This window comes from Oncorhynchus kisutch, linkage group LG25 (genome assembly GCF_002021735.2).
Source record: "Oncorhynchus kisutch isolate 150728-3 linkage group LG25, Okis_V2, whole genome shotgun sequence".
Lineage (NCBI taxonomy): Eukaryota > Metazoa > Chordata > Actinopteri > Salmoniformes > Salmonidae > Oncorhynchus > Oncorhynchus kisutch.
In genome coordinates, this window is record NC_034198.2 from 45707633 (window position 1) to 45724308 (window position 16676).

Consider the following 16676-nt stretch of genomic DNA (forward strand, 5'->3'; position numbering starts at 1 on the left):
TTTCCACATTTTGTTACGTTATACAGCCTTATTCTAAGATTTATTTAAAAAACAATTCCTCATCAATCTACATATAATATTCCATAATGTCAAAGGGAAAACAGGTTTTTAGACATTTTTGCAAATGTATACAAAAATTCAATACAGAAATACCTTATTTACATAAGTATTCAGACTCTTTGCAATGAGACTTGATATTGAGGTCAGGTGCTTCCTGTTTCCATTGATCATCCTTGAGATGTTTCTACAACTTGATTGGAGTCTACCTGTGGTAAATTCAATTGATTGGACATGATTTGGAAAGGCACACAACTGTCTATATAAGGTCCCACAGTTGACAGTGCAGGTCAGAGCAAAAAACAAGCCATGAGGTCGAAGGAATTGTCCATAGAGCTCCGAGATAGGATTGTGTCGAGGCATATTTCTGCAGCATTGAATGTCCCCAAGAACACAGTGGCCTCCATAATTTTTAAATGGAAGGAGTTTGGAACCACCAAGACTCTTCCTAGAGCTGGCCTCCCAGCCAAACTGAGCAATCGGGGGAGAAGGGCCTTGGTCAGCGAGGAGACCAAGAACCCGATGGTCACTCTGACAGAGCTCCAGAATTCCTCTGTGGAGATGGGAGAACACTCCAGAAGGAAACTCCACCAATCAGGCCTTCATGGTATAGAGTGGCCACTCCTCAGTAAAAGGCGCATGACAACCCAATCGAACATCTCTGGAGAGACCAGAAAATGAGTGTGCAGCAACACTCCCCATCCAACCTGACAGAGCTTGAGAGGATCTGCAGAGAAGAATGGGAGAAACTCTCCAAATACAGGCGTGCCAAGCTTGTAGCGTCATACCCAAGAAGACTTGAGACTGTAATCGCTGCCAAAGGTGCTTCAACAACATCTTCACCTAGCTGTCAATACACTGTGTCAGCTAGAACAACATCTAACATCTTCACCTAGCTGTCAATACACTGTGTCAGCTAGAACAACATCTAACGTCTTCACCTAGCTGTCAATACACTGTGTCAGCTAGAACAACATCTAACGTCTTCACCTAGCTGTCAATACACTGTGTCAGCCAGAACAACGTCTTCACCTAGCTGTCAATACACTGTGTCAGCTAGAACAACATCTAACATCTTCACCTAGCTGTCAATACACTGTGTCAGCTAGAACAACATCTAACGTCTTCACCTAGCTGTCAATACACTGTGTCAGCTAGAACAACATCTTCACCTAGCTGTCAATACACTGTGTCAGCTAGAACAACATCTTCACCTAGCTGTCAGTACACTGTGTCGGCCAGAACAACATCTAACGTCTTCACCTAGCTGTCAATACACTGTGTCAGCCAGAACAACATCTAACGTCTTCACCTAGCTGTCAATACACTGTGTCAGCTAGAACAACATCTAACGTCTTCACCTAGCTGTCAATACACTGTGTCAGCTAGAACAACATCTTCACCTAGCTGTCAATACACTGTGTCAGCTAGAACAACATCTAACGACTTCACCTAGCTGTCAATACACTGTGTCAGCTAGAACAACATCTAACATCTTCACCTAGCTGTCAATACACTGTGTCAGCTAGAACAACATCTAACGTCTTCACCTAGCTGTCAATACACTGTGTCAGCCAGAACAACATCTTCACCTAGCTGTCAATACACTGTCAGCTAGAACAACATCTAACGTCTTCACCTAGCTGTCAATACACTGTGTCAGCTAGAACAACATCTAACGTCTTCACCTAGCTGTCAATACACTGTGTCAGCTAGAACAACATCTTCACCTAGCTGTCAATACACTGTGTCAGCTAGAACAACATCTTCACCTAGCTGTCAGTACACTGTGTCGGCCAGAACAACATCTAACGTCTTCACCTAGCTGTCAATACACTGTGTCAGCCAGAACAACATCTAACGTCTTCACCTAGCTGTCAATACACTGTGTCAGCTAGAACAACATCTAACGTCTTCACCTAGCTGTCAATACACTGTGTCAGCTAGAACAACATCTTCACCTAGCTGTCAATACACTGTGTCAGCCAGGACAACTTCTTCACCTAGCTGTCAATACACTGTGTCGGCCAGAACAACATCTAACATCTTCACCTAGCTGTCAATACACTGTGTCAGCTAGAACAACATTTTCACCTAGCTGTCAATACACTGTGTCAGCTAGATCAACATCTAACATCTTCACCTAGCTGTCAATACACTGTGTCAGCTAGAACAACATCTAACATCTTCACCTAGCTGTCAATACACTGTGTCAGCTAGAACAACATCTTCACCTAGCTGTCAATACACTGTGTCAGCTAGAACAACATCTTCACCTAGCTGTCAATACACTGTGTCAGCTAGAACAACATCTAACATCTTCACCTAGCTGTCAATACACTGTGTCAGCTAGAACAACATCTTCACCTAGCTGTCAATACACTGTGTCAGCTAGAACAACATCTTCACCTAGCTGTCAATACACTGTGTCAGCCAGGACAACATCTTCACCTAGCTGTCAATACACTGTGTCGGCCAGAACAACATCTAACATCTTCACCTAGCTGTCAATACACTGTGTCAGCTAGAACAACATTTTCACCTAACTGTCAATACACTGTGTCAGCTAGAACAACATCTAACATCTTCACCTAGCTGTCAATACACTGTGTCAGCTAGAACAACATCTTCACCTAGCTGTCAATACACTGTGTCAGCTAGAACAACATCTAACGTCTTCACCTAGCTGTCAATACACTGTGTCAGCTAGAACAACATCTTCACCTAGCTGTCAATACACTGTGTCAGCTAGAACAACATCTTCACCTAGCTGTCAATACACTGTGTCAGCTAGAACAACATCTAACATCTTCACCTAGCTGTCAATACACTGTGTCAGCTAGAACAACATCTTCACCTAGCTGTCAATACACTGTGTCAGCTAGAACAACATCTAACATCTTCACCTAGCTGTCAATACACTGTGTCAGCTAGAACAACATCTTCACCTAGCTGTCAATACACTGTGTCAGCTAGAACAACATCTAACGTCTTCACCTAGCTGTCAATACACTGTGTCAGCTAGAACAACATCTAACATCTTCACCTAGCTGTCAATACACTGTGTCAGCTAGAACAACATCTAACATCTTCACCTAGCTGTCAATACACTGTGTCAGCTAGAACAACATCTTCACCTAGCTGTCAATACACTGTGTCAGCCAGAACAACATCTTCACCTAGCTGTCAATACACTGTCGGCCAGAACAACATCTAACATCTTCACCTAGCTGTCACTACACTGTGTCAGCTAGAACAACATCTTCACCTAGCTGTCAATACACTGTGTCAGCTAGAACAACATCTAACGTCTTCACCTAGCTGTCAATACACTGTGTCGGCCAGAACAACATCTAACGTCTTCACCTAGCTGTCAATACACTGTGTCAGCTAGAACAACATCTAACATCTTCACCTAGCTGTCAATACACTGTGTCAGCTAGAACAACATCTTCACCTAGCTGTCAATACACTGTGTCAGCTAGAAAAACATCTAACGTCTTCACCTAGCTGTCAATACACTGTGTCAGCTAGAACAACATCTAACGTCTTCACCTAGCTGTCAATACACTGTGTCAGCTAGAACAACATCTAACATCTTCACCTAGCTATCAATATACTGTGTCAGCCAGAACAACATCTTCACCTAGCTGTCAATACACTGTGTCAGCCAGAACAACATCTAACATCTTCACCTAGCTGTCAATACACTGTGTCAGCTAGAACAACATCTTCACCTAGCTGTCAATACACTGTGTCAGCTAGAACAACATCTAACATCTTCACCTAGCTGTCAATACACTGTGTCAGCTAGAACAACATCTTCACCTAGCTGTCAATACACTGTGTCAGCTAGAACAACATCTAACATCTTCACCTAGCTGTCAATACACTGTGTCAGCTAGAACAACATCTTCACCTAGCTGTCAATACACTGTGTCAGCTAGAACAACATCTTCACCTAGCTGTCAATACACTGTGTCAGCTAGAACAACATCTAACATCTTCACCTAGCTGTCAATACACTGTGTCAGCTAGAACAACATCTAACATCTTCACCTAGCTGTCAATACACTGTGTCAGCTAGAACAACATCTTCACCTAGCTGTCAATACACTGTGTCAGCCAGAACAACATCTAACATCTTCACCTAGCTGTCAATACACTGTGTCAGCTAGAACAACATCTTCACCTAGCTGTCAATACACTGTGTCAGCTAGAACAACATCTTCACCTAGCTGTCAATACACTGTGTCGGCCAGAACAACATCTAACGTCTTCACCTAGCTGTCAATACACTGTGTCAGCTAGAACAACATCTTCACCTAGCTGTCAATACACTGTGTCAGCTAGTCATTTTTTAAATCTTTGCTGTCATGACGGAGGACACTTAAATGTTTTTCGATGGTGGGGGTAATGGATGTGGTTAGGTGATCATGGTATTAATTGACAGAAGGTGCTGAGAAGGTGCTTTTTCAGCCTCTTGAGGTCGAATGATGGAAATGCAGGGTATTAAAACCAATCAAAACACCTGGCCCAACCAAAACCAACCAAAACACCTGGCCCAACCAAAACACCTGGCCCAACCAAACACCTGGCCCAACCAAACCTAGCCAAAACACCTGGCCCAACCAAACCTAGCCAAAACACCTGGCCCAACCAAACTCAACCAAAACACCTGGCCCAACCAAACTCAACCAAAACACCTTGCCCAACATACAGACAGCAAAGTTCTATTCTTGAATTGATTGATTGACCTGTCCTCTTCATGTTTCTCCCAGGGAGCATCTGGGTTCCCCTGGTGATTTGATTGATTGACCTGTCCTCTCCTGTTTTCTTCCAGGGAGCATCTGTCAGTAGGAGGGTTCCCCTGGTGGCTGAGATGCTTCATCATCAACTGTATCCTCTTCCTCCTCCTCTTCTTCCTCACAACCCCTGCCATCATCATCTCCACCATGGACAAGTTCAACGTCACCAAGCCTGTCGAGTACCTCAACGTGAGTCACCTTTGACCTCTCTTAGTGAAGCTCAGGGGGTCGACCATAAGACGGCGTTCCAAATGGCACCCTATTCCCTATTATGGCGCCCTATTCCCTATGATGGAACCCTATTCCCTATTATCGCACCCTATTCCCTATTATCGCACCCTATTCCCTATTATGGTGCCCTATTCCCTATGATGGCACCCTATTCCCTATTAAGGCACCCTATTCCCTATTATGGTACCCTATTCCCTATTTAGTGCACTATATAAAGAAATAAAGTCCTATTTGGGAGGCAGCCTCAGTTTGACCCTTTTCAAGCCAAGCTGTACTGCACTGGCCTGATTACACAACCACTGTGCTGGAACTATCAGAGCCAGCAGAGTACGGTTTGGTTGACACTATAGTGGGAAAAGGGCATTCATCTGTGTTCCTAACCTTAACTGTTCACCTTGATTTTCAATTTTTCCCTCTTCCCCTTCTACCTCTCCTTCTCTTCTCATCCTCCTCCTCATCCTCGTCCTCCTCTTCCTTTCTCTCCATCTTCCTCCTCCTCCCTCTTCCTCCTACTCCTCTTCCTCTCCTCCTACAGAACCCCATTGTGACCCAGTTCTTCCCCACCCTGCTGCTGTGGGCCTTCTCCGCCCTGCTACCCACCATCGTGTACTACTCTGCCTTCTTCGAGGCCCACTGGACACGGTACCACTCACACACACACTGGACACGGTACCACTCACACACATACTGGACACGGTACCACTCACACACATACTGACACGGTACCACTCACACACATACTGGACACGGTACCACTCACACACACACTGGACACGGTACCACTCACACACATACTGGACACGGTACCACTCACACACATACTGGACACGGTACCACTCACACACACACGGTACCACTCACACACACACTGGACACGGTACCACTCACACACACACTGGACACGGTACCACTCACACACACACTGGACACGGTACCACTCACACACACACTGGACACGGTACCACTCACACACACACTGGACACGGTACCACTCACACACACACTGGACATGGTACCACTCACACTGGACACGGTACCACTCACACTGGACACGGTACCACTCACACACACTGGACACGGTACCACTCACACACACTGGACACGGTACCACTCACACTGGACACGGTACCACACATACTGGACACGGTACCACTCACACACATACTGGACACGGTACCACTCACACACATACTGGACATGGTACCACTCACACACACACTGGACATGGTACCACTCACACACATACTGGACATGGTACCACTCACACACATACTGGACACGGTACCACTCACACTGGACACGGTACCACTCACACACATACTGGACACGGTACCACTCACACTGGACACGGTACCACTCACACACATACTGGACACGGTACCACTCACACTGGACACGGTACCACTCACACACATACTGGACACGGTACCACTCACACTGGACACGGTACCACTCACACACACTGGACACGGTACCACTCACACACACTGGACACGGTACCACTCACACTGGACACGGTACCACACATACTGGACACGGTACCACTCACACACATACTGGACACGGTACCACTCACACACATACTGGACATGGTACCACTCACACACACACTGGACACGGTACCACTCACACACACGGAGTAAATGTTGATCTTTTCTACTGTGTATCTAACACGTCTGGTCCCAGATCTGTTTGTCACTATGTAGGAGTTGGCAAAACCAGCACAAACTGATCTGGGACCTGGCTAACCTACTTAGACCGGATAGCTCTTGTATTCTGTATTTGTCAATGTGTAATGTGGATCATTTTGATTTTTCTGTGTATTCTAATTAGGTCTGGAGAGAACAGGACCACAATGCATAAATGTTACACCTTCCTCATCTTCATGGTCTTACTGCTGCCCTCTCTAGGACTCAGCAGGTACTACACGTCTTCCTTATTGTCCATGAACATTTTTAAATTGGGATGTCAATTTGATTGGAGGTACACAACACACCCCCCTGCATCTCGTCATGATCCGTCCAGCCGTTACCGAGAACCCCTATAACAGATTTTTGGACAGGGTCGTTAGCATTAGGTTTGTCAGACTAAGTTTTTTGCCCTAACCTTGCTTAAAGACGTCGTATTAAAACGAGGCTACAGAGTCCGTAATGTGACATTTAGATCCATTTGGACTGAATAAGTTTGTAGGTGCAACAGTATAATTAATAATCACAGACACATTTCCCTCCATTAGGTACCAACCCTGTGCTACCTTTTTATATTGTATATACAGTGGGGCAAAAAAAAGTATTTAGTCAGCCACCAATTGTGCAAGTTCTCCCACTTAAAAAGATGAGAGAGGCCTGTAATTTTCATGACAGATAAAATGAGAAAAAAATTCCAGAAAATCTCATTGTTGGATTTTTAATGAATTTATTTGCAAATTATGGTGGAAAAAAAGTATTTGGTCAATAACAAAAGTTTATCTCAATACTTTGTTACATACCCTTTGTTGGCAATTTCAGAGGTCAAATGTTTTCTGTAAGTCTTCACAAGGTTTTCACACATTGTTGCTGGTATTTTGGCCCATTCCTCCATGCAGATCTCCTCTAGAGCAGTGATGTTTTGGGGCTGTTGCTGGGCAACACGGACTTTCAACTACCTCCAAAGATTTTCTATGTGGTTGAGATCTGGAGACTGGCTAGGCCACTCCAGGACCTTGAAATGCTTCTTACGAAGCCACTCCTTCGTTGCCCGGGCGGTGTGTTTGGGATCATTGTCATGCTGAAAGACCCAGCCACGTTTCATCTTCAATGCCCTTGCTGATGGAAGGAGGTTTTCACTCAAAATCTCACAATACATGGCCCCATTCATTCTTTCATTTACACGGATCAGTCGTCCTGGTCCCTTTGCAGAAAAACAGCCCCAAAGCATGATGTTTCCACCCCCATGCTTCACAGTAGGTATGGTGTTCTTTGGATGCAACTCAGCATTCTTTGTCCTCCAAACACGACGAGTTGAGTTTTTACCAAAAAGTTATATTTTGGTTTCATCTGACCATATGACATTCTCCCAATCTTCTTCTGGATCATCCAAATGCTCTCTAGCAAACTTCAGACGGGCCTGGACATGTACTGGCTTAAGCAGGGTAACACGTCTGGCACTGCAGGATTTGAGTCCCTGGTGGCGTAGTGTGTTACTGATGGTAGGCTTTGTTACTTTGGTCCCAGCTCTCTGCAGGTCATTCACTAGGTCCCCCCGTGTGGTTCTGGGATTTTTGCTCACCGTTCTAGTGATCATTTTGACCCCACGGGGTGAGATCTTGCGTGGAGCCCCAGATCGAGGGAGATTATCAGTGGTCTTGTATGTCTTCCATTTCCTAATAATTGCTCCCGCAGTTGATTTCTTCAAACCAAGCTGCTTACCTATTGCAGATTCAGTCTTCCCAGCCTGGTGCAGGTCTACAATTTTGTTTCTGGTGTCCTTTGACAGCTCTTTGGTCTTGGCCATAGTGGAGTTTGGAGTGTGAATGTTTGAGGTAGTGGACAGGTGTCTTTTATACTGATAACAAGTTCAAACAGGTGCCATTAATACAGGTAACGAGTGGAGGACAGAGGAGCCTCTTAAAGAAGAAGTTACAGGTCTGTGAGAGCCAGAAATCTTGCTTGTTTGTAGGTGACCAAATACTTATTTTCCACCATAATTTGCAAATAAATTCATAAAAAATCCTACAATGTGATTTTCTGGATTTTTTAAAAGTATTTGGCTAAGGTGTAAACTTCTGACATATATTTTTGAATTGTCTTTGGTATGACTCTGCCAGGGATCGAACTCCCAACCTTCCATTCTGAGGGCGGACACCCCACTGCATGCGGACACTCTCAATGGAGCCCATCACTGGCCTTAATCTGGGTTCACTGGCCTTAATCTGGGTTCACTAGCCTTAATCTGGGTTCACTGGCCTTAATCTGGGTTCACTGGCCTTAATCTGGGTTCACTAGCCTTAATCTGGGTTCACTGGCCTTAATCTGGGTTCACTGGCCTTAATCTGGGTTCACTATCCTTAATCTGGGTTCACTATCCTTAATCTGGGTTCACTGGCCTTAATCTGGGTTCACTCGCCTTAATCTGGGTTCACTCGCCTTAATCTGGGTTCACTGGCCTTAATCTGGGTTCACTAGCCTTAATCTGGGTTCACTCGCCTTAATCTGGGTTCACTGGCCTTATTCTGGGTGCAGGAAACTGTCCCTTTATGATCCCATTCTCAGTCATGGAGTCTCTAATCCAATCGTCAACCACCTCTCCTATCACTCTGAGAACTGTTTCCTTCTTCCTTCCAGTCTGGACGTTTTCTTCCGATGGCTGTTTGACAAGCGCTTCCTGGCTGACGCTGCCGTGAGGTTTGAGTAAGTAGCAGTTCCTAGTTCCTCACCAAATTTCTTCCTAGGTTCCTGGCGTCTAGAGAGTTTTTTTTCCTAGCCACCGTACCCTCTACATCTGCATTGCTTGCTGTTTGGCGTTTTAGGCCGGCTGTCTGTATAAGCACATTGTGACATCGTCTGATGTATAAAAAAAAACATGTATTTTTTAAGGGCTTTAATAAAAATACAGTTGATGGATTTGACCACACTGTCAGCCACAAGACATTACTTTGGATGAATGAGACTTGCCTATCAGCCTCAGAATGATATTTTCTAAATCTTATGTAATTATTGTTGAACATTACATGGGTATGTCCTTACAATACTCGTCAGCAGCGGTAACTCAATCTTTATGGTAGCAGCCTAGCCAGGGGTATTTTAATCTGTTGAGTGTCGTCTTTTAGGAAGGGCTGAACCCCTAGCAGCCTAGCCAGGGGTATTTTAATCTTACCCCACGAGGTCCGGAATGCTGCTGGTTTCCAGCAGGGTTAGAATGAGTTACCACACCTGGCCAGCAGGGGTAGAATGAGTTACCACACCTGGCCAGCAGGGGTAGAATGAGTTACCACACCTGGCCAGCAGGGGTAGAATGAGTTACCACACCTGGCCAGCAGGGGTAGAATGAGTTACCACACCTGGCCAGCAGGGCTAGAATGAGTTACAACACCTGGCCAGCAGGACTAGAATGAGTTACCACACCTGGCCAGCAGGGGTAGAATGAGTTACCACACCTGGCCAGCAGGACTAGAATGAGTTACCACACCTGGCCAGCAGGGTTAGAATGAGTTACCACACCTGGCCAGCAGGACTAGAATGAGTTACCACACCTGGCCAGCAGGGTTAGAATGAGTTACCACACCTGGCCAGCAGGGTTAGAATGAGTTACCACACCTGGCCAGCAGGGGTAGAATGAGTTACCACACCTGGCCAGCAGGGTTAGAATGAGTTACCACACCTGGCCAGCAGGACTAGAATGAGTTACCACACCTGGCCAGCAGGACTAGAATGAGTTACCACACCTGGCCAGCAGGGTTAGAATGAGTTACCACACCTGGCCAGCAGGACTAGAATGAGTTACCACACCTATTCAATCTTCTCAGATCCAGAGTGAATAGGGTCTGAGGTTCAGTAATATTGTTGTTGTGATGTAATATCCTGTCTTTACCCCACCTCATAGTCTAACGTAGTGGTTCTTATCTTAGCCCTACCTTGTCAGGTAACAATTATCTCCTCTGGACCAATCAGAACAGCTTCCATGTTTTCTCATCATATTGTGTCCTTATGGAACTGGCTGTTTGATTTGGGGTTAGGATAGTCATTTAGGAGGGAGTAAGTCTGTCATATCCCCCTTTCACACGGTTGTCCCGACCCGTACTGGGCCGGGCCTGGTTACGTGTCCCACGTCGCTTCAGAAACCATGCTGCAATGAGAACAGAACAAATCCACCGTAGTGTGGTTCTGGTTGGTACTGTAGTGTGAAAAAGGTATGTTATTGTTGCGATGTCATTTCCTGTCTCCCCACCCACCCCAGGTGTGTGTTCCTGCCTGACAACGGGGCGTTCTTTGTGAACTATGTCATCGCGTCGGCGTTCATCGGTAACGCCATGGATCTGCTGAGGATCCCTGGTCTGCTCATGTATATGACCCGGCTGTGTCTGGCTCGCTCTGCTGCCGAGAGACGCAATGTCAAGAGGGTGAGTAGAGGAGCACCACCTGGTGGTCAGGAAGACCTCAGTTATTCAATCTCATAAACTACATCACTTGTTGGATGAAAATAGTTATATCAAAGATTATCAATGGACTGACAAGATAGTCGACTGACCGCTCTAATAATGGGAATAAATGTCCGGCATAAAACACAAAATATTTTTGGTCAAAGTTGCCAGAATGCCACATTCGTCCACTTAAATCAGTACATTTGTGACAACCTAAACATCACACAACTTCTATTCGATCAAATAAGCCTCAGGTTGCAAATTAGCAATTACATTTTATGTTGACCAAATACGACACTCAATGACCTTCATACATAAAATCCCCACTTCCACTGGTTAACGCTGTATTTGCATGTGGACAGATTTTGGGGCGGAGTCAATTCTCTCACTTCGCCTCTTCCTCTCTGGTTATATGTTACTGCAGTGTTCCCCAACCCTGGTCCTCCAGGTTGTACTGTTGGGTCTCCTGGAGAACCAGGGTTGGGAAACACTGTGCTACTGGGTCAGGGTCAAATACATTTAAAACCAGTCAATTCAGGAAGAAAACTGACATTTCAATGAGGAGAGCAATGAGGAAATTTCAATTTACTTCCTGAATTGACTGTGTTGAAATGGAATGAACCCCAACACAGACAAGCTATGCTTTTGTTGAACTTAAGCTTCCCTAAGGACATATAATAATATCTTCCTGTTAATATGAGTTCCAGTTCGTATGATTTCCAGTTCTATAACTCTATTTCTACGCTCTGTAGCACCAGGTGTATGAGTTCCAGATCTATAACTCTATTTCTACGCTCTGCAGCACCAGGCGTATGAGTTCCAGTTCGGGGCGGCCTATGCCTGGATGATGTGTGTCTTCACTGTGGTCATGACATACAGCATCACCTGTCCAATCATCGTCCCCTTCGGTGAGCTGTGATCCACTGTTACTAACTGGTTTAGTGAGGTGATGTATTGTCCTGACTCATCGTCGGTGAGCTGAGATCCACTGTTACTAACTGGTTTAGTGAGGTGATGTATTGTCCTGACTCATCGTCGGTGAGCTGAGATCCACTGTTACTAACTGGTTTAGTGAGGTGATGTATTGTCCTGACTCATCGTCGGTGAGCTGAGATCCACTGTTACTAACTGGTTTAGTGAGGTGATGTATTGTCCTGACTCATCGTCGGTGAGCTGAGATCCACTGTTACTAACTGGTTTAGTGAGGTGATGTATTGTCCTGACTCATCGTCGGTGAGCTGAGATCCACTGTTACTAACTGGTTTAGTGAGGTGATGTATTGTCCTGACTCATCGTCGGTGAGCTGAGATCCACTGTTACTAACTGGTTTAGTGAGGTGATGTATTGTCCTGACTCATCGTCGGTGAGCTGAGATCCACTGTTACTAACTGGTTTAGTGAGGTGATGTATTGTCCTGACTCATCGTCGGTGAGCTGAGATCCACTGTTACTAACTGGTTTAGTGAGGTGATGTATTGTCCTGACTCATCGTCGGTGAGCTGAGATCCACTGTTACTAACTGCACAGAGGGTTTAAATCAACGTGGAGGAAAATATAATGGATTTGCACCAAGTCATCTACTATTGATTTGCAGACGACATGTCAACCACGGGGGTTAAGTCACCATGGTAATCCATTCTCAACATAGACAAACCTTGTATAAAATATGTTGAATTTGTACCTTTGAAACAATATCAGATCTTCCCTGTAATATCCACTATAAGAAGAACAAAACTCTAGGTTGTTAGCAATGTGCTATGTTGAGAATAATTGTTGAGGAATCTCCACTTAACAGATTCACTGTGGCTATCAATGTTATTCCAAAGGGTAGGTTCAACAGAGCACATTAAATATACTCTATCAATTATATCATTAATAATGCTATTTAGGCCTATATATGAGTTTAGGGAGTCATAAACTGCTGTTGTTAAAATTGGACCCAGGATTGATCTGAAATACACCATACATAAAGAATATGACTCAATCAAATCAAAATGGATTCAAACTGGATTTCAAGTTTGATTGAATTGAGTCCTATTCTTTAACTTGAAATGGCAAAGTGGATCCAACATATCAATTATTAATTTGTAGACAGACTGGAATTCAAGGCAGACTCAGTAGCACAGATGGAACTAGCCAATCAGTAGATGGGATCTCCTTTAAATGTTGATGTTTGGTTGCGTTGTCAATCAAACACTATTCAATATAACTTTTGTAACACAGCAGAGAGCCTAAACGTTAAGGCTCTCTCTCACAAACTAATGTAACATTCAACCTTAGAATGTTGAGGGTGACAATAACAATACATGTTCTCTTATGACATCACAGAGAGCGTACGTGTGCAAAGGGCTCTTGTCTGTGGGGATCTTCACCATTGATTTAATCATCTGTGCAGAATCTTGATCTTCACTTGCGCTTTAATTAAATCTCAGTTGCAATCCAGGTCATTGGGTTGTGCTATGAGATGAAGCACAGTGATAACACATTAAGTTTCGTTGTATAAATATCTGACAATCACATTTCAACTTGGTTATGCTTTTTTAAAACGGTTGAAAACGCAGTGATAACATATTTAGGTGACAACTAAACCACAAATCAGACATAGTTTTTCTGTTGGAATGCATAGTAAACATAGTGGGAACACGTTGGGATATCTACCAACTTTTGGCTGTCTTTTTGAATGTTTGATCATAGGTTGTAATCTCATTCATCAATGTATCAACCAAATAAAACCCAATTATCCACATTGAAATGACGTAGTAGTAGTAGTAGTGCCCACTGGGTGGCTTTATGCATTGGGCTGGCTATCCCAAAGCTTTGGTAGCTAAAATATGTGTGTGTGACCCGGGAATATTTCTTGCCATCACCTGGCTGTGGTAGGTTATTTATCACCTGACTAGTAGGTTTTATCCCTGACTAGTAGGTTATTATCACCTGACTAGTTAGGACTAGTAGGTTTATCACCTGACTAGTAGGTTATTTATCACCTGACTAGTAGGTTATTTATCACCTGACTAGTAGGTTATTTATCACCTGACTAGTAGGTTATTTATCACCTGACTAGTAGGTTATTTATCACCTGACTAGTAGGTTATTTATCACCTGACTAGTAGGTTATTTATCACCTGACTAGTAGGTTATTTATCACCTGACTAGTAGGTTATTTATCACCTGACTAGTAGGTTATTTATCACCTGACTAGTAGGTTATTTATCACCTGACTAGTAGGTTATTTATCACCTGACTAGTAGGTTATTATCACCTGACTAGTAGGTTATTATCACCTGACTAGTAGGTTATTTATCACCTGACTAGTAGGTTATTTATCACCTGACTAGTAGGTATTTATCACCTGACTAGTAGGTTATTTATCACCTGACTAGTAGGTTATTTATCACCTGACTAGTAGGTTATTTATCACCTGACTAGTAGGTATTTATCACCTGACTAGTAGGTTATTTATCACCTGACTAGTAGGTTATTTATCACCTGACTAGTAGGTTATTTATCACCTGACTAGTAGGTTATTTATCACCTGACTAGTAGGTTATTTATCACCTGACTAGTAGGTTATTTATCACCTGACTAGTAGGTTATTTATCACCTGACTAGTAGGTTATTTATCACCTGACTAGTAGGTTATTTATCACCTGACTAGTAGGTTATTTATCACCTGACTAGTAGGTTATTTATCACCTGACTAGTAGGTTATTTATCACCTGACTAGTAGTTATTTATCACCTGACTAGTAGGTTATTAATCACCTGACTAGTAGGTTATTTATCACCTGACTAGTAGGTTATTTATCACCTGACTAGTAGGTTATTTATCACCTGACTAGTAGGTTATTTTAAATCACCTGACTAGTAGTTATTTATCACCCGGACTAGTAGGTTTATTTATCACCTGACTAGTAGGTTATTTATCACCTGACTATAGGTTATTTATCATCACACCTGACTAGTAGGTTATTTATCACCTGACTAGTAGGTTATTTATCACCTGACTAGTAGGTTATTTATCACCTGACTAGTAGGTTATTTATCACCTGACTAGTAGGTTATTTATCACCTGACTAGTAGGTTATTTATCACCTGACTAGTAGGTTATTTATCACCTGACTAGTAGGTTATTTATCACCTGACTAGTAGGTTATTTATCACCTGACTAGTAGGTTATTTATCACCTGACTAGTAGGTTATTTATCACCTGACTAGTAGGTTATTTATCACCTGACTAGTAGGTTATTTATCACCTAACAGAATAACTATGAGAAAGTAACAATGATAAAAGTCAATAAAGTCAATGTTTGACAGTCAATATTCCCGGGACACGTTCCATTTCTGAAATGACGAGGGGAAGGGACCCCTGTAGTGGGGGTTTAGGGACAAGCTAGTTTTTAGGCCCACTGACTGTCTTCGTTCCCCCCTCCCTCTCCACTCCCCCCTCCCTCTCCTCTCCCCCCTCCCTCTCCTCTCTCTCCACTCCCCCCTCCCTCTCCTCTCCCCCTCCCTCTCCTCTCTCCCCCCTCCCTCTCCTCTCTCTCCACTCCCCCTCCCTCTCCTCTCTCCCCCCTCCCTCTCCTCTCTCTCCACTCCCCCCTCCCTCTCCTCTCTCCCCCCTCCCTCTCCTCTCTCTCCACTCCCCCCTCCCTCTCCTCTCTCCCCCCTCCCTCTCCTCTCTCTCCACTCCCCCCCCTCCCTCTCCCTCTCTCCTCTCTCCCCCCTCCCTCTCCTCTCTCCCCCCCCCCTCTCCTCTCTCTCCACTCCCCCTCCTCTCCTCTCTCCTCCATCTCCCCTCCTCCCTCTCCCCCCTCCCTCTCCTCTCTCTCCACTCCCCCTCCCTCTCCTCTCTCCCCCCTCCCTCTCCTCTCTCCTCCATCTCCCCCCTCCCTCTCCTCTCTCTCCACTCCCCCCTCCCTCTCCTCTCCCTCCCCCCTCCCTCTCCTCTCTCTCCACTCCACTCCCCCTCCCTCTCCTCTCTCTCCACTCCACTCCCCCCTCCCTCTCCTCTCTCTCCGCTCCCTCCCCTCCTCCCTCTCCTCTCTCTCCGCTCCCCCTCCCCCCCTCCCTCTCCTCTCTCTCTCCGCTCCCCCCCCCCCCTCCCTCTCCTCTCTCCCCCCTCCCTCCCTCTCCCCTCCTCTCTCTCCCGCTCCCCCCCCCCTCCCCCCTCTCCTCTCCTCCCCCCCTCTCTCTCTCCGCTCCCCCCCCCTCCTCTCCTCTCCCCTCCCCCCCTCCCTCTCCTCTCTCTCCCTCTCCGCTCCCTCTCCTCTCTTCCGTCTCGCCCCGCTCCCTCTCCTCTCGCTCCGCTCCCCCCTCCCTCTCTCTCTCCTCCCGCTCCCTCTCCTCTCTCTCCGCTCCCCCTCCCTCTCCTCTCCCCTCCTCTCCTCTCCCCTTCCCCCCCCTCTCCTCCCTACCTCTCTTCTCTCCCCCTCCCGCTCCTCTCCCCCTCTCCTCTCCTCTC

General features: G+C 45.2%; 1 protein-coding gene across 4 annotated transcripts in view; it reads left to right on the forward strand.

Moving 5' to 3' along the window:
* Positions 1 to 16676, forward strand: part of LOC109879244 (CSC1-like protein 2) — an 82879-nt gene that overhangs the window by 51046 nt on the left and 15157 nt on the right. For 3 of the 4 annotated variants that reach the window (XM_031804689.1, XM_031804690.1, XM_031804691.1), the window contains 6 exons: positions 4901 to 5054; positions 5632 to 5738; positions 6930 to 7016; positions 9419 to 9484; positions 11031 to 11193; positions 12017 to 12122. In XM_031804689.1, the coding sequence (XP_031660549.1) occupies positions 4901 to 5054; positions 5632 to 5738; positions 6930 to 7016; positions 9419 to 9484; positions 11031 to 11193; positions 12017 to 12122 (683 nt within the window). Of the gene's footprint in view, positions 1 to 4900; positions 5055 to 5631; positions 5739 to 6537; positions 6543 to 6929; positions 7017 to 9418; positions 9485 to 11030; positions 11194 to 12016; positions 12123 to 16676 lie in introns of those variants that run through there. The other variant, XM_031804692.1, reaches the window with a different exon arrangement.